This window comes from Plecotus auritus (genome assembly GCF_963455305.1).
Source record: "Plecotus auritus genome assembly, chromosome: 8".
Classification (NCBI taxonomy): Eukaryota; Metazoa; Chordata; class Mammalia; order Chiroptera; family Vespertilionidae; genus Plecotus; species Plecotus auritus.
In genome coordinates this window covers 98441759-98466420 of record NC_137782.1, presented here as the reverse complement: position 1 = coordinate 98466420, position 24662 = coordinate 98441759, and the positions used below count along the sequence as shown (strand labels likewise).

The following is a 24662-nucleotide window of genomic DNA, read 5'->3' as shown; positions in this document are numbered from 1 at the left end:
CACTTACAGATTGCAGCTGTGTTCACCTGTGTTGGAAGCAGCACAAATGAACAAACCAAGCCTTAGTCCCTCCCTGACCTAGCAGTTCTGATGTAGGGATACTCTTTCTAAGAAAACGTTCCCAAATACAGAAAAAGGTGTATGCATTGTGATGCTCTTGATGTTATTTAGAACAGTGAAAATGAAAACCTGCCTACAGATACACTGAAATGAAAAAAATGTAGTTATTAAAAATAGAAACAAAGGCTACATAACAAGAGACAATTCTTGTGATGCCTCCTGAAAGTAAAATCAGCAAGATGCATGATATATAAAAAGTACATTACAGCCCTAGCCAGTTTGGCTCAGTGGATAGAGCGTTGGCCTGAGGACTGAAGGGTCCCAGGTTCGATTCCGGTCAAGGGCATGTACCTTGGTTGTGGGCACATCCCCAGTAGGGGATGTGCAGGAGGCGGCTGATCAATGTTTCTCTCTCATCGATGTTTCTAGCTCTCTATCCCTCTCCCTTCCTCTCTGTAAAAAATCAATAAAAATATATTTTTTTAAAAAGTACATTACAAATATGTTTATAAACAAACTAGAGGCCCAATGCACAAAATTCATGCACGGGGCCGGGGGGGGGGGGTTGCCTCAGCCCAGTCTGCACCCTCTCCAATCCCGGACACCTCAGGGGATGTCCGACTGCCGGTTTAGGCCCAATCCTGGCAGTCGGATATCCCTCTCACAATCCTGGACCGCTGGCTCCTAATTACTCACCTGCCTGCCTGCCTGGTCGCCCCTAAATGCCCCTCCCTGCCTCTGCGTGCAGGCCTGATCACCTTTAGCTGCCCCCTCCCTGCTGGCCTGGCTGCTTCTAACTCCCCCCCCGCCCCGCCAGGCTGGTTGCCCCTTACTGCCCCCCCTGCCAGTCTGGTCGCCCCCAACTGCCCTCCCCTGCCAGCCTGATCACCCCTAGCTGCCGCCCCCTGCTGGCCAGGTCGCCCCCAACTGCCCCCTCCCTGCCAGCCTGGTTGCTCCTACCTCCCCCTCCCCACCAGCTTGGTTGCCCCTTACTTCCCCCCCCTGCCAGCCTGGTCGCCCCCAACTGCACTCCCCCCGCCGGCCTGGTTGTCCCTAACCGCCCCCCCCCGCCGGCCTGGTTGCCTCTTACTGCCTCCCCCACCAGCCTGGTTGCCCCCAACTGCCCCTCTCTGCTGGCCTGGTCACCCCAAACTGCCCCCCCCTGCCGGCCTGGTCACCCCATGCAGCCTGCCGTCCAGTCATTTGGTCGTCCCTCACTAACCCCTCTGCCAGCCTGGTTGTAGGCAGCCATCTTGTGAGGGCATGAGGGTTAATTTGCATATTAACCCTTTATTATATAGGACAAACCAACTCTGGCTGGGTAGCTTAGTTGGTTACAATGTTGTCCTGATATGCCAAGGTTGCGGGTTCAATCCCTGGTTGGGCATATATGGGAATCAACCAATTCATGCATGAGTAACTACAACAAAAATTCCATGTTTCTTTCTCTAAAATCAATTTTTAAAAATAAGTTTTTATTGATTTTTAGTAAGAGAGAAAGGGAAAAGGAGAAAAACATCAATGATGAGAGAGAATCATTGATTGGCTGCCTCCTGCATGCCCCACACTGGGGATCAAGCCCACATCGGGGGCATGTGCCCTGACCAGGAATTGAACTGTGACCTCCTGGATCATAGGTCGACACTCAACCACTGAGCCACGCCTGCCAGGTTCTAAAATCAATTAAAACTTTTTTTTAAAGCACTTTCTCTAAACAAAAAGTCAACCTGTTCAGGAAGGATACCTGTCAAATGTGGACAGCAGCTAGTCAGGCCCTGTGCTTCACATGCCCTTTAATTGGGTAAGTCTGACCCATTTTGTCTCACTCCAGGTTTTACTACCCTTTAGGCCAGCCCCAGTGGTGCCCTTGGCTCCACCCACCTCACCACTTCTGCCTCCAAACTCTCAAAGCTCATCACACACAAGTCAGTTATCTAGGGAAACGCCCTGTTTTCCCCAACAAATGGAAGTGCAGCTTTAGGACTGGGTCCATGTGAAATTCACCCTTGTACCCTACAAAAGCAGACTTTTAACGCCCAGGCCATTTTTTTCCCCGTTTTTTCTTTTGCTTATTTTTGTTAATCCTCACCCAAGGATATTTTTCCATTGATTTTGAAGTTGTTGGAAGGGAGGGAAACATTGATGTGAGACACATCGATTGGTTGCCTCCTGCACCACCCCAACCAGGGCGGGGATTGAGCCTGTGCCCTTGACTGGGAATTAAACCCGTGATCCTTGGGTGCACAGGCCAACACTCTAACCACTGAACCACACCAGCCAGGGCCCCAGGCCATTAAAATGCTTAACACACTATGTGAAACCCACTTCCAACATAAATGAGGGTGAATGCTGACTGCTGGCAGCCATGTGCTCTCTGCCCTCAGCACCAGCTGTTGTAATGGACTGTCATGCTGGGGATTATTAGATAATTGGAAGTCACCAACTTTTCCTGCTGTTTGTTACATCTGGGGCAAGCCTGGTTTTCTGACCCCAAAAGTCTAATGTTGCCGCAACCGGTTTGGCTCAGTGGATAGAGCGTCGGCCTGCGGACTGAAAGGTCCCGGGTTCGATTCCGGTCAAGGGCATGTACCTTGGTTGCAGGCACATCCCCAGTGGGGGGTGTGCAGGAGGCAGCTGATCGATGTTTCTCTCTCATCGATGTTTCTAGCTCTCTATCCCTCTCCCTTCCTCTCTGTGAAATATCAATAAAATATATTAAAAAAAATACTAAAAAAAAAAAAAAAGTCTAATGTTTCCAGTAAAGGAGTTTCCTACTGTGAACACCCAAGACATCAGGAATGGGCACATGCGAAGCAGCGGGCAGTAAGGAATGGAGGTTCTCACACAAGGGCCTTAGAGGTGGGTGCAGCTGGCACTCAGGGCATAGCAGTAAGGACACTGTGTGGCATCTTTGGATCAAGAAGGGGAAGGGAATGAGAATACATTGTTTTTACATGAAGAAACACTGGACATGGGACAAATAAGTAATAGTAGTCACAGAGGCTGGGTGGGGGATGGGCAAGAGAACAGGCAGGTTTCTAAGCATGCCTTGTCATCATTTCGAATCACTTGAATCCCCATTAGAGGCAGGTCTGCCTTGGCAGCTGTTTGCCAACCGGACATTGCTGTGCCCTCAGCTCCTCTTTGCTCCACTCCACTTCTTCTTTTTGGACTTTGTCATGTACCTGTCATTATCTTCATGTGGTTCCAGCTCTAGTGGGGTTGCGAGGATACGTCAACAGCTCATCCTTCCCTCAGTGAACCCCCTACACCTGCCCAAGAGATGTGTGTGGCTGCCTTGCTCAGCACCAGCTCTGATAACTACAGCTACACGCTTGGGGACTCCAAGCAGCACTCCTCCCAGGCCACCTCCTTCCATGGAGCGAATCCTGGCTGCTTGTTCAACTCCTGCAGCTCAGCCCTGACCCAATCTGTAACATGGCTAGTTCCCCGTCAGCCTCCACACCCCTTCCCCGAAGAACCCACAGGTTTATCATTTATGTTCTCAGCACCTACTTCCTCCCTGCCTCCCCAAGGGTGCAGGCCCATGACAACAGGAATGCCTGTTAGTTCCTGTGCCACTCTTTCATCACCTTTCTGTATGAAGTAAGACATATCACACAAGTTGAAGTTCATTTTCCCCCGAAGGAATGCTTTATTGGCAAATTACCCATTATTTACTTTATGGAAAAGACTAATCAGTTGTAGCCCTGCCTCCTGCCTCCTACCAGGAGTCTGAGATTCTGACTCTGAAAAAAGAACACTAGGTGGACCACAGTCCCCCAGGGTGTCTGAGGTGACCAGCAGACACTCAGGTCCCAGAGCACAGTCTACCAAAGTGGTCACTGAGCTGCTGGCTTCTCCCCAGGGGGTGCATCCATCACACGCAAGCAGGCCAGGCCTGGGCCCGCTAAGAACCAGGAAGGCACAAGCTGCCCCTCCAGACACACCCGACACCTGGAGCCCTGGGTGAGGCTGCTGGGGTGTGGCAGCTTCAAAATGGGAAAGAGAGCTTTGTAGCTCCTGAGAAAAGGCAACAGCAGAGGTCCAGCTGACCCCACACCTCGCCCTGCCCCGCCCTGCAGGGTCCATGCACTTCACGAGAGTCCTGGGCATGTGAACAGCAAACACAGCTGGAGCCACTGAGTGACGTGCCAGCTGTGCCTGGTCAGGCCTGGCCCACGAAGGCAGTGTGTCAGCACTGTAAGGCGCTGGCTTTTCTTTCTCCTATCCCCACTCCCCAAGGCCCAGGAGCCTACTAGCCAGGGATGTTAAGGAGAGAAGAGTGAGCTCCATACACTGGGAGTGCATTAGTGAAACGAAAAACACCACTGGCGCAGGCATGCGGCCCCTCGGGTAGATGCAGAATTCTGTGTAGTGTCAGAACCCACTAAAGAACTCTCACTCGTGTATATAAAAACATTATAAACAAATAAGCATAAGGTGATATAAGGCTTGTATTTTAGCTGGAGTCCAAACAAATAATCTTGTAATGATGAGGCTAAAGCTGTTTTGCTTAATTTTAAATTTTGAAAAACCCACTGCTTTTAAAAAATAATTTGCTTTTGCTAAAGCTAGATCATTAGTGTGAGAATGAGGCAGCCGATAGTTTCTTTTTGGAGGATCTCAGGAAATGGACAGTTTTCTTGATTAGCATTTTGAAATAAAAACTGTAGGTCAGATGGGGCTTCTGGAAGACGCTCCCTTCCGTAGCACAGGGAAGGAGTTTAGAAATACCACTCACTTTACACCTGTCTCTTCCCATTGTTTCAGCATTCTGATGAACAAGATTGCCAAAAGGAACGTGGCTCTGTCCCCCCCGCCCCGTCCACTTCCTGGCCCCGGGAAGGACGGCACAGTGATTGTAGCATCTACGACTTTAGTGTGAAGCATCTGTACACAAGACTGTTCTCTAAGTCATGCGCGTGCAGGGGCCACGTCCACATGTGACGGCATGACTGTCCTCAAAGCGCTCCATGTCCTCCTGCAGTTGCTGATGCTCCCTTGTGCAGTGGCTGTCGTGGCGATGAGGGCATGCCTGCACTTGCTCCGTGGCCGGCAAAGCTGCTTCAGGCTTAGAAGGGCGCGTGATCGGGCAGGGGCTTGTCACCACTCCCAGTCGGGGAGGGAAAGCTGTCACTGTCATTCTCTTTGCCACCCACCACCTTAGACTACAGACGGGAAAAAACCAGAAGGAAAAACCTGAGACAGAGCCCACAGTGCCAGGCAGCCCATGGAACTCATGGTGTTCAATTCTCTACACAAGTTCACAAACCATGAACACTGATTAGCACAAGAGAACACACCACTGACACGGCAATAGGCTGGATGCATCTCCAGGGAATGCTGCAGAGTGACAGGAACCCATCCCAAAAGCAGTGTACCGACGGCCCTACTTATGACTTTCTTGGATCACAAAGTGACAGAAACAGAGCAGAGATCAGTGGATGCGAGCAGGGCAGGTGGAGGGCAGGCACCGTGAAGGGCCTGTGGGAAGGGACTGCTCTTTGCCCTGATGGGCCCATGTCACATCCTGGCTGGGACATTGCAGTGTTAGTTCTGGGGAAAGTATGAAAGGAACAAGGCCTCAGTGTTAGCTCCCTTAACTGCCTGGGAGTCTGCAACGATTAAGTCAGTCTACCTGACAAGTCACACCCCATCAAGAGAAGCAAATGATCCAGGTAGTTACCTTTATGGTCCCAACTCGGTCTTCAAGTGACTTGAAGGTGGCAGAATTCCTTCAAAGAGAGAGGGAGCAGAGTCAGTGTGAGGAGCCCACAGCTGTGTTGCATCTTGAACTTGAAGGGCCTCAGGATTAGGGTTGTCCTCCAGAAAGACCCTTGAGTAGTACATCCTGAGGTTTCACTGCAAAGACATGACTTGACAGAAGGGGAGGGGCACCCCCTGCAGAGAACCCAGCCAAGGTCACTCCAGAGGCAGCACCAGGTCAGAACCAGGTCAGCCATGCTCACCAGCCACAGGGACAGAGACCTGAATGCCACCAGCTGGTGAGACCCAGACTTGACGTGCATAAGCTGCAGACCCCTAGGCAACGGGTGAACACGGGGCTCGTCTCTGCTCCACCCTACTGGTAAATGCACCTGTGCTGGGGTTAGGAAAAGCTGTGTGTGTTTCACACTCATCTCTCTTAGAACGAAGCCAGAAAAAAACCGAGGCATTCTGAGACAAGAGGGTGGTAAGGAGGCTGGAGGAGCAAGCTGGCCTAGTCCGACCCAGCTCCCCTCACTGCTCAGAGCCCTAGGCTCTGCAGACCACCCGCCCATCAAGGACTCCCAGCCAGCTCTGTGGTGTGGCAGCTGCTAGTCTTGTAACAAGGATGGGGCTCCGCTGTGAGCCACGGCTGCACTGCAGAGCGAGCAGGAGAAAACTGGCCACAAACAAGATAAAAAGTCTCCATAAAAGACTTGGGAGAGCCCTAGCTGGTGTGGCTCAGTGGATAGAGTGCTGGCCTGTGGACTGAAGGGTCCTTGGCTTGATTCCGGTCAAGGACACATGCCCAGGTTGCGGGCTTAACCTCCAGTAGGGAGTGTGCCAGGAGGCAGCTGATCCATGATTCTCTCTCATCATTTATGTTTCTATCTCTCTTTCTTCCTCTCTGGAAAGAAAAAAAAAAAAGAGGAAGACTTGGAGACACCTGCAGCCTCTTGGATGCCAGGTAGGTGTGGGAGCCTCTCTGGCCCTTCCCTAGCCCAACCCTGCAGGCAGTCCTGGAAAATTCCAAATGGAGCCCCGTTGGCACACCCCCACTAGTTCTTTGGCCTCGGAGGGGTCTTTCCAACCCTAATCCATTTAGAGGCATGGGAAGCTGCCTGCTCCCCCTCCCCCCGCCCCATCCCCACCCAACTCAGGGAGCTCCAGGCGTGAGCACACATTACCTCATGGCTGGCATACTTATTGAGTGGCGGATGGAGTAGCTGCTGCTTGGAAGCATGGCAAAAGCAGAGAAGGAAGTAAGAGTTAGGGTGAGGACAGATCAGCACTCACGGGTTCCTCAGCCCAGACCACGGAGAAACCCACCTTTGCAGCAGGGTGGCAGGACCCTCCCCAGCACAACTGGAACAAGCACAAAGCCTGGTAAGGCCCCTCACCAGGAGGAAAACTCAACCCACAGCTCCTCTCCCCGCTCCAAAGTCACCCCTGAGGGGCGACGCTGCTGATAGAGACCTCAGACTGGGGCATTAGACAAACTTTGGGACAAACGGGTGTCAGATGTCCTTACTTGACTTCACAGCAAGTTAAAAGACTTCAGAAAAAGAGAAACAACCAAGTCCAAGTGCTTCAAGTGAAAAGCACGTAAAGTCACAGAGAGTTCTGAAGAGTGTGACTTCCGAGTGCTGGAGGCACTGAGAGATGCCAACAACACGGATTGGGCTTCGTGCTGCGCTGGTGCAGAGAAAGCCCTCGAGTCATAAACAAGGGAAACTCGCCCAGACGGCGTGGCTCTGTGGTTGAGCATCCACCCATGAACCAAGAGGCCTGTGGTTCAATTCCCACCCAGTCAGGCAGGGCACAGGCCCAGGTTGCAAGCTCAATCCCCAGTAGGGGGCATGCAGGAGGAGCTGATGGATGGTTCTCTCTCATCATTGATGTTTCTCTCTCCCTTCCTCTCTCTGACATCAATAAAAACATATTGATAAATAAACACACAAGGGAAACAAGATGCAGAAAGCACGGCAGCCCAAGGTCAGTACGACCCTCCTACGTGAACATGGGTCTTTTGGGGACTAAACTGGGGGGAGGGGGACTGGGAGAGGGACAACGACGATGCACGAAGGACTTAGATGGACACACTCTGTGAGTTGGTTGGAGTAGGCCAGCAAGAGTGCTCCTCAGGTAGGAGCACATCTTTGTTGGGGAGGCATCCCTGCACCGACCATATGGCCAGTGATGACCCCTCAGGGACCACAGCTCGAAAAGCCATCGCGTGCTCCGAGGCAGTGCTGGCCTCACTGTGTTGGACAGGGGCCGCGCTGGGAGGTTCCCGGCCGCTCGCCACCTTTTCTTTTTTTTTCTTTTTTTTTTTTTTAAAAATATATTTTATTGATTTTTTACAGAGAGGAAGGGAGAGAGAGAGAGAGTTAGAAACATCGATGGGAGAGAAACATCGATCAGCTGCCTCCTGCACACCTCGCACTGGGGATGTGCCTGCAACCAAGGTACATGCCCTTGACCGGAATCGAACCTGGGACCCTTGAGTCCGCAGGCCGACGCTCTATCCACTGAGCCAAACCGGTCAGGGCATCGCCACCTTTGTCCAGCACAGCCTCCCACAGGCTGGCCGAGCCCACCTGCCCTGAAGCAGAGAAGCTGTGCACAGGTGTGTCCAGCGTCAGTCTTACCTAAAGGACTGTGAGAAAGGACGCACCCTGACAGATGGCAGCAGGAGAGAGAAGAAACGAATGTTAGGAAGGGAGGCCAATGCCCGCCCAGCCCCTGCACTCAGCTCTAGAGCCACTCTCTGGTCTGGACACCGCCTGGCAGGACAGCACATGCACCCTGCCTCCACCTGCAGTCTCCTGAGCCCCAACTCCAGGAGGCTGCTGCTCCCTCATGCACACAGCTGCAAACTGCCCAGCCCCTTGGCTCTTGCCTTCCTGGATACGATCCTGTACAAGGGACCCAAGTGCCTGTACCCATTTAGAGGCTGGAAGAAAAAAGCCCCAAAGAGTGGAGCAGTGCAAAGGTGTGAGATACGTCTGCTGGGTTCCACCACCTGGAGCGGAGCCAGCCATGCCCGGCTGACACACTGCACATGCACAAACCAGCACACACTGCAACAGGACTTAGGCACCCTCGGGCTGAGTCCTTTGCACTCTGGGTCCATCACCATGGATAACGGAAGCCATCCCAGAAATGAGCATGTGTCCACAGATGGGGCACAGGAAGGACATGGCCGCCTCCTCCACTCTGGAGGCGGCCCCAACATGGAAGTCATTTTGGAAGCAAGACATGTGGTCACAGGGCCTGATGTGTCCCTACCACTCGGTGGGCAGCAGGGCCTGCTCCTCTCTGTGGGTGGAGAGCTAGTGTCAGAGAAGGTGGAGACCCGATCCCTGACCTAAATGCAGTCCCCTTTCCCACCCCCACACCTCACACCCCAGGGCATGCAAAAGGCATCTCAGGCCCGGCCAGACCAGGGCTGCTCCTAGACAGGTGCACTGTGGACTCCAGCACAGGGCAGCTTCCTGAGGGACCTGGCCCCGAACACCTCAATGCAGTGGCCCATGAGGGATCACCTAGCCCTAAACTCATGGTGCAAACCTCTCTAAACCTTTCATTCAAGAAGTGGTGAATTTGCAACCTTAAACTCTAAGCTGGGGAAGTTAATGGGCCTCAGCCTCAACCACCTGAGACCACACAGCGAGACAACGGAGACACATCAAAAACCCTTAGGGGTCAGCGCTCACATCACCACTGGAATACGGAAGTCTCCAGGGTGAGACACACCAGCAAACAGGTCAATCCCTCTAGGCATCTTAAACTCAACCTGCTCTCCCCGCCACCGCCGCTGGCCCAGGCACACACAGCGCATGTTCAAACTGCACAGGTGGCAGGTACAGTGCGCTAAGCCATGTGCTGAGCCATCCCGGTGTCACTGTGACAAGAAGCCTGCTCCCTGCTGGCCATGCCTCAAGTTAGTGGCAAATCCCAGTTCTCAGAGCAGACAAAGGGACGTGCAGTCCTCACAGAGCAGCAGAGTGTGCACAACTGCCCATGGAAGCAGCCCTGCCCCTTGCACTGATGTCCCCCAGGACGCCCTGAACACACTCACGGGGGAGAGAAGAGGAGGAGCACAAGCCAGCAGAGGCGCATGCACGCAGCAGATGCCTACTGCTCCCTCAATCCTGCGACCACACCCGCTCTTGGGCAGCCCTGGTCCGCTGCTCATTCTAGGGCCCTGGGAGGGCCAGTCCCTTGGCAGGCCCTGGGGGTGTGGCCAAGCCACCAGGGGCATGAAAATTCCATCACCAGGCTTACCACAGCACAGCTCAGGTGGCCAAAGCAGGCATCCCAGAATGCAGCAGTGCCGGCGTCCCATCTAATTTCAAATGGGTTTCCTTACAGGAACATACTCAGTCAAGTACTAGCAGCTCAGTGTGAAGCCTGTGGGAGCAATCACCACAGACCCTCCTTGCTGACAACACAGAGCCGAAGCGGGGGGAGTCCTCCTGGGCCCAAATCACAGCCACGGTGGGCAAGGCGTGCATTATAGGGCATCCCACAGGGACCCCCACTACCTAGGAAGCAGCTAGAACCCCAGTGTGGGAAGGCGCAGTCCTCAGGCACAGGAGAAACACACCGACTGCCTACAGTTATTTAGCTTCTCCAGAAGTTGGAAATTTTTCAAAATAAAGTTGGGGAAGGAACATTATATCAAACAAACAGAAATAAAACGTGAGCGGGGCCCTGGCTGGTATGGCTCAGTGGATAGAATGTCAGCCCGATGCCCAAGGGTTGCGGGTTTGATTCCTGATCAAGGGCACATACATGGGTTGCAGGTTCAATCCCCGGCCCTGCAGTTGGGATGTGTGTGGGAGGCAACCAATCAATGTGTCTTTTTCACATCAACGTTTCTCTATCTCTCTCTCTCCCTCCCTTCCACTCTCTCTAAAAACCAATGAGGGGAAAAAATCCTCGGGTGAGGACTAACAAAAACAAACAAACAAATAAGTGAGCAGGGCTCTGGCATAAGCCGTCCTCTGCTGGGCTGGGGGGTCCCGGAGTTATTAGCATCTGTCTTCACCTCTTGCTAACTGGCAACTGCCAGGCCTGGGAGCCAGGGAAATGCCTAACCCAAGCAGGGTAGAGGTGAGGGGTCAGAGTGTGTTGGACCGCCAACGCCACACTCAATACACAGAACTCATGGACAACAACACCCAGTGATTCTCTCAGGATGGGATGGGGGCTACAGGGAGGCATTCCCTGAAATGAAGAAGTGAGGGGCCTGGTCCCAAGTGTGGGGTCAGACCAGAGCGCTGGCGATGACCTGCACTTCCCACCATTACTCAGTGATGCGTATCTTGTCCTAATAACTCCTAGAGAGAGGCCTTGCCAAGGGCATGGCAGGGCAGCTGAGCCAGAATTCACACCCTGGCCTTTGCTCCTCGGCCCAAAGGAGATCAGGTGGCAGAGGGCACAGCCAGCAGGCTGGGGGCAGATGCTGCCCAGCAGTCACCAAGTGCCTGAGCCACTTTGCACTCCCTCCCTGGCTCCCAGGTCCTATGCAAGAAGCACCTTTGGTGGCTATGAGGGTCTGGTCAGCCTCAAGAGAACATTCTGTTGGGGCTCTGCCTGTGGCCACACTGCCTGAGACCTGAGCACACACTCTGAGGAGACACCAAGCATGTCCTGGACATGTCCTGGAGGGCACCCACCCAGATGCTGACCTCTAGGCTGTAGTCATTCTCTCTCCACGGAACTTCAAAGAGAAGCACCAGCCTTCACCCGATCCCAAGCATCAGAAGTTAGCCAAAGGCACAGTGACCACACTCCCCTGAGCAATACAAAAAGGCAAAAAGGCAGCCAACGGGAGCAGACACACGCTGCAAATGAAGGCCATGAACCGAATGGTTGGGGGCTGGCGTGGCCACACCTGTGGTTGCTGAGGGGCTGCTGAGGTATGTACACCTGAGCCCTGGGGCTCAGCAGGCTCCCCACAGAACCTCTAAGAGATCTAAAATCCTGAAAACCTCAGCTGACTAGTCCAGGCCTCAGGATGGAGGGGTTGGAGGAGGGGAGGTCTCTTACCTCATGTCCCCGAGCTTCCTGCTGATGGCAGAGCCCATGGTGGACAGGGCAGCTGAAGTCTTCTGTCCCGCCTGAGAGAGAGTCTCCTGAGTCCTCTTGTAGCTGGAGGAAGAAGCACAGTTACCCAACCAAACACAAGGGGCAGCCACCACCCTCGAACCTGACAGCATCTTTGCCTGGAGCTGCCACCTATACCAAGACCTGCCTCAGCGTCCACCAAGACTGGCAACCAAGGTGAAGAAGCACTTATGGTAGGCGGGACAGCAACCCCCCACAGCACAGCCAGTGGAGGAATGGCTCGAGAGCTTCCTTGGGGCACAACTTGCAGTGCCTGCCTGAGCACCCCCAACCCAAGGCTCACCTAAGGAAGTGCTTTCATTTCAAAGGAGTTAATAGATTATCTGCAAGAAACAGACTTCTGCACCGGAACCACGGACACTCAGAAAACCCTAGGTGCAAGGGGACGAAGGACACACCACCTCTTTACAAATCCAGCAGACATCCTCAGCCCAGCCTTTTCCGAAACAGCGAGCGCAGAGGACAGTGTCAGCACCTGGGCTGTGCTGCAGCAAACAGTCTAAAGCAGAGGATTTAAAGAAGAGCCTGGCCTGGCTGGTGTGGCTCAATGGATAGAGCATTGGCCTGTGGACTGAAGGGTCCTGGGTTCAATTCCAGTCAAGGGCACAGGCCCAGGTTGCGGACTAGATCCCCAGTGTGGGGTGTGCAGGAGGCAGCCGATCAATGATTCTCTCTCATCACTGATGTTTCTATTTTTGTCATCCTCTCTGAAATCAATAAAAATATTTTTAAAAATCAGAAATTCTATATAATAAAAGCCTAATATGCAAATTGTCCCCTTGGGCAGTCATTTGACCACTTGCTATGACATGTGCTGACCACCAGGGGGCAGCACAGAACATGGTGGGCGTCAGCGACGTCTTGCTGGCAGCGGACAGCAGTGGAGGCGCTGCCAGCTCCGATGAGAGCAGCACCACAGTGGGATGGTGGAGCAGGTAAGGAGGTGGTGCCAGGCCAAGGCGGGGCTGCAGGGCTGAGGCTGGGGCCTGATTTCTGCAGCCACACCGAGGTACTCCACCCGTGCACAAATTCATGCACCGGGCCTCTAGTAAAAAATAAGAGAGCCTTACAGAACCTCTATCTGTGCTCATGAGGCCAAGCTAGGAAAAGTGAAACCCAAGAGAAAAGCATGGGCCTGCACCTCGAGTCTCTGGTGACGAGGGCATCCTGTGGGCGACTCCAAGGCACCACCCCATCAGAGACCAATGGGACAGGCCTAGGGGCAGAGCCAGAGTCTGCATCCAGGTAAGTCAGCCCCCACTATGCTTGCACGCTCGTCTATGCAGCCTGGCTAGCGCCACTTTGGGAATCACTTCTACCTTTTAGGAAAACATGGTGTAGAGTCCTGAAAAATACCAGCTTCCTCTGGGGCACCTTCCCTTGGAGGCTACCCCACCCCCAACAAGGATGGGCAGGTTGTTTAGGTGTGGCCAGCCAGAGACCCCTGCTCCTGGCCATAGCAAGAATCCATGAGACCCACAGTGGGCCACCTTGTTGTTGGGAGCCCCCTCACACGAAAAAGGAGGAGCTAAGAACAAAGCCACTGTGGGGAGAACAGAAGGTCCCCAGTGCTCCGTGGGAGCCCTGGCTGGTGGGCCTGGAACAGGGGCTTCTCGACAGGCAAGACCTCCCCACCCTTAGACTGACAGTCTTTAGCTGTGCTATCTGTCTGCAACCAGAAAACTCAATATAGTGACAATACTGAGTTAACTTGGGACTGTGGAATTCACATGGTGCCCTCTCAGTACGGCTTTAGTTAAGATCTACCTATAAAAGGAATCCAATGGCCCAGCCGGCTCGACTCAGGGGTTGGGAGTCGGCCTATGAACCAGGAGGTCACAGCTTGATTCCTGGTCAGGGAACATGGCCTGGGTTGCAGGCTCAATCCCCAGTGTGGGGCATGCAGAAGGCAGCCAATCAATGATTCTCTCATCAATGATGTTTCTCTCTCTCCCTCTCTTCCTCTCTGAAATCAATAAAAAAATATTTTTAAAGAAGGGCCTGGCAGGCATAGCTCAGTGGTTGAGTGTTGACCCATGAACCAGGAGGTCACGGTTCGATTCCCAGTCAGAGCACATGGGTGCAGGAGGCAGCCAATTAATCATTCTCTCTTATCACTGATGTTTCTATCTCTCCCTCTCCCTTCCTCTCTGAAATAAATAAAAATGTTTAAAAAGGGGGAAAAAATGGGGGGGCGGCGGGGAGTTAGCTGACAGATCAGTAACACCTAAACTGCTTCCTTCCAGCACGGTTCCATGAGCAGGGACTTGCAGACCCACAGTTGAGGAGACGGGCTCACCCCACTGCGTTTGCCCCTCGGACACTGGGCCAGCTATCTTGCAGTGACACCCTGGGGGCTCTGGCCAAGCACCCCAGGCCTATGGCCTTCCTCCTGGGCGGTCACTACAGAAGTTTTCACATAGCTAAAAACATAAAGTCTGTGGTGAATTGTTTAGAAATACCTTCAGCCTGGAAGCATCTGACATCTTTCCCACTAACAGAACTAGTGCGAAACTTCGGGGGAACGGCCACTGCCTGGTGAAATGCATGGAAAGGCCATGCTGTTGGCCACACATGTCCACACCCAGAGCCATGGGCTCCTCTCCCGGGAGTGAGAGTTGTAGCTATTGGAAACGGTGCATTGGCTGGTTTTACAGAGCAGCACCGAAGTCTCCAAAGGCTATTTCCTGATGAAGTCTGCACTGCAAGTGGTCTGGTGACAACCAATGAGTAGACCCATAAGTATCGCTGAGTACTGCCATGCTGCTACAACACCCACCCCCACAACCAGCTGTCTATCCAACTGCACAAACAGCAGAAAACAGGAACAGTCAGAGGCCCCTGGGCACACCAGGCTGCAGAGGCTCCATATGTAGCTAGCCATGGGGTCCCAGGCACCTCCAGAAGCTGGGTAGCAACTGTTTTCTTTCAGCCCAACACGGACGGGCTTTCTGCTGGCAACCATGATAGCACTTCCTTCTGAACAAGACAGAAAAATACCAGAAAGTGACCATTCTTAAACACTGACCCACAAGGTTTGAAGAGTTATGATCTGATGAAGTTCTCTCATCTCATTGAAGGATCTCAGATAGAACATCACTGTGATTCTCAACCAGAGCTCTACCCTGTATTCTGCACTGCTACTTCTATGTGGCTGACAGCTTGGTGCCTCTCAGACCAAGGGGACTCCTTCAGGAACCCACAGGCACGGCCTACACCAACCCTGACTTGAGGAACCCCTAAGTACTAGTGAAGCTCCACAGGCCCCGACAGCTGGAGCTAGGTCTGCAGGGGAAGGAAGCAGGACCAAAAAAAAAAAGCCACCATCTACATTGATGCAGATGCTACCCAGCCATGCACCCACTTTGAAAGCTGAGGAGTCTCTGAGGAAGAGAGGCTGCCGGCCAGCCCGAGGCTCTTTTTTTAATATATTTTTATTGATGTCCGAGAGGAAGAGGGAGAGAGGTAGAAACATCAATGATCAGAGAGAATAACTGATTAGCTGCCTCCTGCACGGCCCCCACTGGGGATCGAGCCCACAACCCGGGCATGTGCCCTTGACCGGAACCGAACCTAGGACCCTTCAGTCCGCAGGCCGACGCTCTATCCACTGAGCCAAACCAACTAGGGCCCGAGGCTCTTCTTTAATGGATGGTGCCAGGCAAAGAGGAGTGTTCTGTGTGGTCTGGTGGCCACGTGAGTGTGAAGGGTCATTTCATTTGTGTTTAAGAGGGAAAAAACGATATGAAAAAGAGCCAGGAAACTCAACTAGGTTTGTGCCCAGTGTACACAGTTTGCTTGCCCCTAAAAGGTGTGTTGGGAGGAGAGGGGAGGGAGGTGCTGATGGCAAAAGCACTCACAGGTCCGACTGGGTCATTCTCTCATTCCACTCTCCAAGTTTCTCAGAAGTTTTCACATAGCTAAAAACAGAAAGTCTGTGGTGAATTGTTTAGAAAAACTTTCAACTCTGGTTTCAAACTGCAAGTGAAATTCCAGGGCCAACGGAGGACTGACTGGCAGGAGCAGAGACAGCCCGCGACCAGAGGACAGGGCCGCGGCTTCTGCTTAGCACCTGCTATGCCGCCCCCGTGGGGCCAGGGGAGGCGACAGTAGAACAGACCAGTTCTTTCCCATCAGGCCGAGGGAGTGCCTGGGTCATTCAATGTAAGATGGCTCTTGGGGAACACTGCTGTGAGGGTAGGAAGGGCAGCATGTGGCCCCAAAACACTTGTGGCAGTCACCCTTTGAGGTTCAGAACCTATGATTTCCTAAGACAGAAATGGGTTTTTCCAGGTGAGATTTATGAAGAGTGACTCTGCCTCTCTGTGGGGACAGGCCTTTCAGACAGTGGGAGACACTCCTCACCCCACCTTGGAGGATGCACTTCAGAGGAGCCACATAGCTGCACTGCCCGAGGTCAGAGCTGAACCACATCTGTGCAGCGGCCTCGGGCTGTGATCACACTTGACTCGTGTCCATTAGAGCAGACACTCAGCTCTGGGGACCACAGCAAAGTCAGTCTCATCAAGGACCTCATTAGTGTTCTCTCAAATTTGGACGCGAAACATATTCTTGTCTATTTCCACTTGGACAACTAGCTGTGTGTCCATCCACCTTTTACAAAACATCTGACTGAGCTGAGTAAATGGGAGTACAGTTGCTAGGTCAAGGTAGCAAGGGCCCTGGCTGGCTGCTTCCAAACAGGCACATTTAGTCCCTGTTCCTGGGAGGCACCTGGTCCCCAAGAACTAACACCCCATCGATAGGACAGAGGCACCACGCTGTGCTTCGCTCTCCAACAACCAGGGCGCCCTGCCGCAGAGCAGGCACCTACGCGCTCGAGACCTGCACGTCGCGCCAGCTCCTGGACAGGCTCTGCCTCAGGCCCTCCGAAGCAGAGGGGCCCAGCTTCCTCCTCAGCTCTCCGCAGCGCCTCTCCTTGGCCACCAGGACCTGGCGCAGGGTGACAATTTCCTCTTCTACCTGCACAAGCACGAAGTTGACATGATTAGCTCCACTATCACAGGAAGTGATTGACATCCTTATACAATGCAATTCGAGGTTCCTCAGTTATCAAAGAACTGTCCACTTACAGAAACCTAGCACATCTCAGAAACAGCGTCGACAGCAGACATGTTTTTATCTGGTACCAATACAACTTCTTCTGCACAACTATCTCACCCCAAGCCAAGTGGCTCTGTTGGGGTTACTGATCACCATGCCGACCAGGGGGAGACTGAGCAAGGCCTTCCAGAGCTCTGCCCTGGGCTGGGCACAGGGTCAGAGGAGGGAGGCCCTCTTTCCTTTGGGCCTTGACTCTGGGCTTGGACAGCAGAAGCTGGAACATCTGGCAGCCAGCCCCATTTGCATGGGGGTGGGGGGGAGTTCCTTATGCAGCAGGAAGGAAGCAGAGCTGACAGATGGCCAGAAACCCAGGTGACATGAACCAGCCCCATCACAATATCTGTGCTCCTGAGGTCAGCTCCAGGCCTTGGCAAAAGCCAGTTCCACAAGCCAAAAGTAAATTTGCTTTTATGTTCAAGGTAATTTGAGTTGAGTAACAGAGAGAACCCTGAACCTCCTCAAGTCTTTAAAAAAGAAAGAAAAAAAAAAAGCCCTGGCCAGTGTGGCTCGATTGGGCGTCGTCCCATCCACTGAGAGGTTGCTGGTTCAATTCCCAGTCAGGGCACATGCCCAGATTGTGGGCTTAATCCCCAGTGGGAGTCGTGCAGGAGGCAGCCGATCAATGTTGTATTCTCACATTGTTTCTGTCTCTCCCTCTCCCTTCCTCTCTCTCTAAAAATTCAATGGAAGTATTTTCTAAAAAAGAAAGAAAAAGTGACACGAGAAGGAAACATCCATTAGAACCTTACTAGAGCTCTCAGCATTTCCAGCTCCTATGTGAACAGCCCCTTTCTTTAAAAAGTGCTTGTTTGTTTGCCCTGACCGGTTTGGCTCAGTGGATAGAGTGTCAGTCTGTGGACTCAAGGGTCCCAGGTTCACTTCCAGTCAAGGGCATGTACCTTGGTTGCGGGCACATCCATGGTAGGGGGTGTACAGGAGGCAGCTGATTGATGTTTCTCTCTCATCGATGTTTCTAACCCTCTATCCCTCTCCCTTCCTCTCTGTAAAAAATCAGTAAAATATATTTAAAAAAATAAAAATCAAAGTGTTTGTTTGGATTAAGGCACTAAAAACAGTGTAGAGCCCTGAATATCCCTATATTCTGCTTTAGAAAATAGTTGAAACAAGAAATAATTTAAAAACACAGTATCATCTAAGGCCAAACTATTACCAGTCACTCAATCAGTTACAACCAGTGACCACAAGATTCCACTCCTGGTGTAATGACTGACAGGGCTCTGGGGCACATGGTCACGTTGTCCTGGCAACATGCAAGCTGAAAGTTTTAAGTGACATAAGAGTGATTCCACTCTGCAATCCAACTCTGAAAAAGACTTGGTGGCTTTAGTCTCAATGCCAACATATTTGAAGTAAAATACAAAGCATACATGTCCTTGGACTTCTTACTGCTTCTCTCTTAATCGTCGTTCAATTCAGAAACAGCCACATGCTTTCCTGTGATCTGAAACCTGGTCCTGGGGCTGAGACTGATCTGCACAACTAGCTCTGTTCAGACCTAGGACTTGGCGGGGATGTATTAAGATGGGGCTTGTCTCTGGAGACATAGCAGAGGCCTGTGACAAATACAGTCAGATACTAACAAGACCATTTCCCCAGACTCTGGAATATCAACTGAGTCACTATCAGACTCTGCATCACACAGTGAAAAGAAACTCTTGTTAGTTGGTATGAATAAAAATTAAACTTAGAGGCTTTTGTTCTTAACTCCTATTTTCTCTTAAAGGACTCTCACTTTAAAAAGATCACATTAAGTATTTTTTAAAAAATGGTGTTTTTGAAAGAGAAATTAAGATCCAGGGGCAATAAGATTGTGGGGTCTTGAAAATATCAGGTGTTGCCGAAACCGGTTTGGCTCAGTGGATAGAGCGTCAGCCTTCGGACTGAAGGGTCCCGGGTTCGATTCCGGTCAAGGGCATGTGCCTTGGTTGCGGGCACATCCCCAGTGGGGGGTGTGCAGGAGGCAGCTGATCAATGTTTCTCTCTCATCGATGTTTCTAGCTCTCTATCCCTCTCCCTTCCTCTCTGTAAAATCTCAATAAAATATATTTAAAAAAAAAAAAAGAAGAAAGAAAATGTCAGGTGTTAACTCCAACAGAGAAGTTCCCAGTGGGTGGTGTGCTCACAGCAGCTGCCCACGTGCACCCACGAGGGGCTGGGTACATACACAGCCAGGGCTGCAAAGAGCAGTATCTGTGGGGCCTCAGGATGACCTCGTTTCTCCAGGGCACAGCCAGCACTCTGCCCTCATTAGCCTAAGAGAGCCTCGACTGATGGTACCCCAGGACAGCAAGTCAAGACACAGAACCTTCATGAGCTCGGCCCTCAACTCCTCCTCCTCAGCTTCCGTCAGACCCTCGACAGCAGAAGTCTGGGCAGCCACTGCCGTGTCAACAGGGACATCCGTCATGGAGTCGGACAACAGACCTTTGTTAGGAGAATTCAGGTTGATATCTGCCAGAGACAAAGCGAGACCAGAAAGTGCCAAGTAAGAAGTTATGGAAAAGTCCCTGGGATGGAGGAGAAAGAAAGGGTGAAAGGGCAGGCGGCAGGGGAGGGGTGGGTACTAACAATGCCTCTTCTCTGAAAGGCTGTGTGAACACAGTTTGGTCCATCTGACTGAGGGCAGCCACACCCCAGACCACCCAAGATGCTGCTTCAGGGCCTGGAAATGCTGGTGCAAGGCAGCCATACCTTTCCTCTGCTTCCCCTGCGAGAACACTATCTTCTAAGACAGGAACACTTTGCTACAAAGCAGCCCAATCTAACAGCTGTAATTTCTAGAGGAAAAGAACGTAATACGGCTGTAAACACAAGCACCACTTTCCAAGCACCTGGCCTGCTAGAGTCCATGCTACAATTACACACAAGGAGCACATGTCAGCTGTCTAGACCTGCAGGGAGTCGGCAGCACGGAAATGCCCTTCCATCCACGCTGGACCTCACCCCTCAGCAAGGACCCGTGCATGCCTCCACACTCCTCCCCTACACCCCGATCAGGTTCACATTTCTGCAGCCACTACTTTTTCTTACTAAGCGCATCTTCCTGTCTGCACTGAAAGTTTACAAGATCTCACACAAGGAAAATGAGGTCTACTTTAGTTCTTTCCTACTCTGACTACATGATTGTCATTTAGTACTTTTATACCATCAGCACTGAGAACATCTTCTCTTTGAAGAAACAGCCTTTGTCTGGTGTCTTACACCTTTAAAAGTAAACGAGCCCGACCAGCATGACTCAGTAGTTGAGCGTCAACCTATGAACTAGGAGGTCACCGTTCAATTCCAGGTCTGGGCACATGCCTGGGTTGCAGGCTTGATCCCATGTGGGGTGTGTAAGAGGCAGCTGATTGATGATTTTCTCTCATTATTGAGGTTTCTACCTGTCTCTCCCTTCCTCTCTGAAATCAATAAAAATATCTTAGCCCTAGCCAGTTTGGCTTAGTGCATAGAGTGTCGGCCTGAGAACTAAAGGTCCCGGGTTCAATTCCTGTCAAGAGCACATGCCCAGGTTGTAGGCTCCATCCCCAGTAAAGGGCGTGCAGGAGGCAGCCGATCAGTAATTTTCTCTCATCATTGATGTTTCTCTCTTTCTCTCCCTCTCCCTTCCTCTCTGAAATCAATAAAAAAATATTTTTAAAAAAATATTTTTTAAAAAACAAGAATAACAAAATAAAACTAAATGAAATTGCCTGGCTTGCGTGGCTCAGCAGCTGAGAGTCGACTTATGAACCAGAAGGTCACGGTTCAATTCCCGGTCAGGGCACATGCCTGGGTTGCAGGCTCCATCTCCAGTAGGGGGTGTGCAGGAGGCAGCTGATGGATGATGTTCCTCTTCCATTGATGTTTCTATCTCTATATCCTTTCCCTTCTCTCTAAAAATCAATAAAAGCATATATATATTTTTAAAAGCATTAAGTTTAGAGAGAAGTAAAAGTGTTTGTCTATTGTAGAAATGCCAGAGTCTGCTAAAATTAGATGGAAGGCACTTAAAATCAAAGATGCTCCACTTAGCCAGCTGTCCTGTTCCCTTCACATGCCCCACCCACACAGCTCCAGCTGGGCTCTTCCTTGGTACTCAACAGATATTTACAAAACAAAGCATATCCACTTTTAAATCAACAGATTCTGAATTTTAACTGGTATCAACCTACATAATTTTACTTCATCATTGTATCCACTATATTGAAGCTACTCAAATTCAGTAAATGCCTTAAAATCTCTAAAATGTTTCTCTTGGACAGTTTCTGGAAATACAGCTAAAATTTGATCCCATGGAAGTCAACCCCCCACCCCGAGGTAGAAACTGGGCACTCACGGAACATGCCAGCACAGAGAATAAGCTTGGGGCTGGAGCCACAGGGGGGTCCTTCACCCTAGGCGAACCCCAGCTCTCTAAGCCTGTAAAACCCTCTGCAGATGGGAGCAATACAAGCACCAATCTCAAAGGGTTACTCTGAAAATGGAAAAAGGTCATTTGAGAAGCAGGCTTATTATGGTGTTTGGCACATAGTAGGTGCTCAGTGAATGTCTGTCATTCTCATGATCAGAACCCAGTGCTTGTGATGCTTAACTTCTGACGCTCAACTATTTTATAAGTAGACGTCATAAATAGGAAAACCTACAGAATAGTATCAGAATCCAGAAATTATGTCTAATTAGTATGCTGATAAGGTCAACCAGTAGAAGAGCACCCTGCAATTACCTGGTGTAGTTATGTAAATAGAAATTTAGCGTCCCCTCGCTAGAGAATCGTTATGGGAGCCGAAACCGGTTTGGCTCAGTGGATAGAGCGTCAGCCTGCAGACTGAAGGGTCCCGGGTTCGATTCCGGTCAAGGGCATGTACCTTGGTTGCGGGCACATCCCCGGTGGGAGGTGTGCAGGAGGCAGCTGATCGATGTTTCTCTCTCATCGATGTTTCTAGCTCTCTATCCCTCTCCCTTCCTCTCTGTAAAATATCAATAAAATATATTTAAAAAAAAAAAAAAAAAAAAAAAAAAAAAAAGAGAATCGTTATGGGAGATAAACTAACTGGTTATCGCCTTCTCAAGATTTAATCTCCCGAGACCTCGCCACCTCCAGCGGCCATCTCAAACTGATCTGGGGTGTCTGTCTGGAAACAGGTCAGGTAAACTGGGTGTGCCCCTGACTCACTGCACCTCCCTCCCCCATACAACCTCTAGGTAGGTTGGGTTCCGAGAGCGTTGTCACCCAAGGGGCGCTGCGCCAAATGCGAGGACCGTTTCACCTCCCCTCCCCGGGAGCCGCGCACACCACCTCGGCTCAGGTCTAGGTGGAGTGGCTCCGAGGGCCCTGCTCAGGGACCACGGGCGGCCGCCCCGGCTAGCGTCGGGCGGGGTTATAATGAGAGCTGCCTGGAAGGAGGATACCCCAAACTCTGGGGATCAGGGGAAGGTGCCTGGGAACCCGTCCTCGCGGCGGTCCAAGCTGGGAGTGGAATACACACGCCACGACCATCGGGAGATCGGGAGAGCATCGCGGTCGGGCGCCCGGGAGCCGAGAGGGGCCGCGGGGAGGGCGGAGGATAAGGAGAGCACCGAGACTCCGAGACCCGACCCGGGGAGGGGCGGGGCGTGGGCCAGTCGAGTCCGTAAGCGGCGGAGGCGCCGGGCCCACAGCTACCTTGGCCAGCAGAGTCCATGATCAGACGGTGGCCCAGCTACAACTGGAGTCGCGGCGGGGGTCTAGGATGTAGGAGCCGAGCAGGCCGCACTGGGAGTCGCTCGCCGCGCGCACACCAGCCAGCGGAACCACTACAGCCGCCGTGGCATTACGTAATCAACGATGCGACGGCCCACTTCCGCTTTGACGCGTGCTTCGCTTTCGTCCCGCCCCCACGAGCGCTGTCCAATAAGGGCATTGTCTTGTCCTATTTCTGTTCATCTACTCCAACCTGATTGGCTAAGGCTGCGAGCGAAGCAGGAAGGGAGGCCGGGTCCTGAGGAAATCCCTCCCAGGCCGACTCCACCTGCGAGACTCCAGGTAGAACAGTCCGGAGAAGCCCGAGGAAGGTGGGAAGTGGGAAGACTGGCCTACATGGCGCCACGGAAACCCTTCTCACAGGCCCTTGGGAGGTCTCGAGGGTGCCTCCCGCTGCCTAAGAGCTCCAGAGCTTGACGAATCCGACTCAGACCGCTTGTGATCCCGAGGCCCGATCTCCTGACTTTGGGGTTAGCCTCGTTCCCGGTCTGCCATTTTTTCTTTTTTAGTGCGCACACTTACGGGGATGGGGGGGGGGGCGGTAATGGGAGCTGTGCATAAAAAGGGGTGACCGTGATATGTCCTCTTGCCCTGCAAACGCTGCGGCCTTCACCGGGCGTCGTGCACGCGCAGCTGACAGGGCTGGGCACGCCCTCCGCCGGCCCTGTGCACCCCTGTCGTTAGCTTGTCACATCCACACGGTGAACCAAGTGGAGCCCTCCCACTTTACAGATGAGTAAACTGAGATTGGAGTAACTTGCCAAGGTCGTTCAGTTAATTGAGGAGCTTCCAGCTGATTCTGGAACAAGAGCCTAACTTGCCTAACTTATCAAACGAGAGGTGTGCAACCGTTAGGCAACCAGTCCCCCAAAGACAAGTCCCACAACTTCCCTTCTTCCTTTCCTAATTGGCCCTGGAAGCAAAATCTTTAAATGGTATTCAAACCCTTTAGGATCTGACTCTTCAGGAACTGTATTCCCCAATTCCAGCCAGGCCACTCTGATCCCCAGGTATGGAAGCCACTTCCTTCACCTAACTCCTCTTCCTGACTCAGCTCAACACTCACCTCCCACAGGCATCTTCCTGGTACTTTAGGTCACCTTATGTACCCACCTCTGCTTGTACCTGCCAGGGTGCATCATGGCCGTGTCCTGCTCTGGTGCTGTCAACTATATGTTTGCCCCACTTGACTTTTTCAGTTTTTCCAGTTTCTTGCTCAACCCACCCTGACCAGCCTGTCTCCAGAGACTGGGAACAGCAAGTAGTCCCTGCTTCATACAGTTCAGGGCAGACAGTAAGGAAGTGACTGCATCACAGATAGTGGTGAGCAGAGGGCTTTTTTCTCATTATGTATTACATCCCTGAACTAGGAACAAGGCCCAGCCCAGGCCCGGCTCAGTAGATGCTCAGCAGTAAGTGTTTGGTGCAGGTGTGGTCGGTGCCCAGGAGGGGCCTCGGGGCTGGAGGAGGAGGAGAGCACCGAGAGACAGACCCGACCCCGGGAGGGGTGGAGCATGGGCCGGTGGGCCTGTAGGCAGCGGGCCCACAGCTACCTTGGCCAGCAGCTACATACCACATGGTGTGCACCTGTTACTTTGAGTCTGTGGTCCCATTGAACCCCTCTTGTAGAAGCCAGGAGTGGAGGTAGGGAGAGGACCCTATGGAGCAGCATCACAGTCCAGGAAAGGTCCAGCTGCTAAGACCTGCTTTTAGATGCCAATGCCCTTTCACAGCTAGGGGCAACTTGTACAGACCCTTCAACATCATCTTTCCCTGAGTCATCTGTAACCCAGGGTGGGTCAACAGCACCTCCGAAGGCCCCACAGCCCGTGTTCCCACCATCGTTTTGAGATGTTCAAGGCACCCATCACACAGCATTGCTATTAAGTGG

The 24662-nt window shown here is 52.1% G+C and overlaps 1 protein-coding gene across 10 annotated transcripts; it reads right to left on the bottom strand.

The window, feature by feature from the left end:
- Positions 1-4499: 4499 nt before the first annotated feature.
- On the bottom strand, positions 4500-22867 carry TPD52L2 (TPD52 like 2). Of its 10 annotated transcripts, none has more exons than XM_080682932.1 (9): positions 22694-22851; positions 19358-19503; positions 16742-16890; positions 15768-15827; positions 11830-11931; positions 8421-8447; positions 6957-6998; positions 5750-5798; positions 4500-5231 (listed from the first exon to the last, which is right to left on the bottom strand). In XM_080682932.1, the coding sequence occupies exons 1-9, from the start codon at positions 22710-22712 to the stop codon at positions 5136-5138; spliced, it is 690 nt and encodes a 229-aa protein (XP_080539058.1). In that variant the 5' UTR covers positions 22713-22851; the 3' UTR covers positions 4500-5135. The 10 variants fall into 10 exon arrangements, with proteins under 10 accessions (XP_080539058.1, XP_080539065.1, XP_080539061.1 ...); XM_080682936.1 differs by having other exon boundaries at positions 5134-5262; XM_080682939.1 differs by lacking the exon at positions 15768-15827 and having other exon boundaries at positions 4500-5262; positions 22694-22867.
- Positions 22868-24662: the final 1795 nt, after the last annotated feature.

Excerpts from the sequence above, each read along its gene's own strand:
- TPD52L2 (XM_080682932.1), bottom strand. Across the intron at positions 15,828-16,741 it reads GACGTGCAGGTCTCGAGCGC|CTATGTGAAAACTTCTGAGA; the intron begins GTAGGTGCCTGC and ends TTCTGTTTTTAG. Across the intron at positions 5,799-6,956 it reads ATAAGTATGCCAGCCATGAG|GAATTCTGCCACCTTCAAGT; the intron begins GTAATGTGTGCT and ends CTCTCTTTGAAG.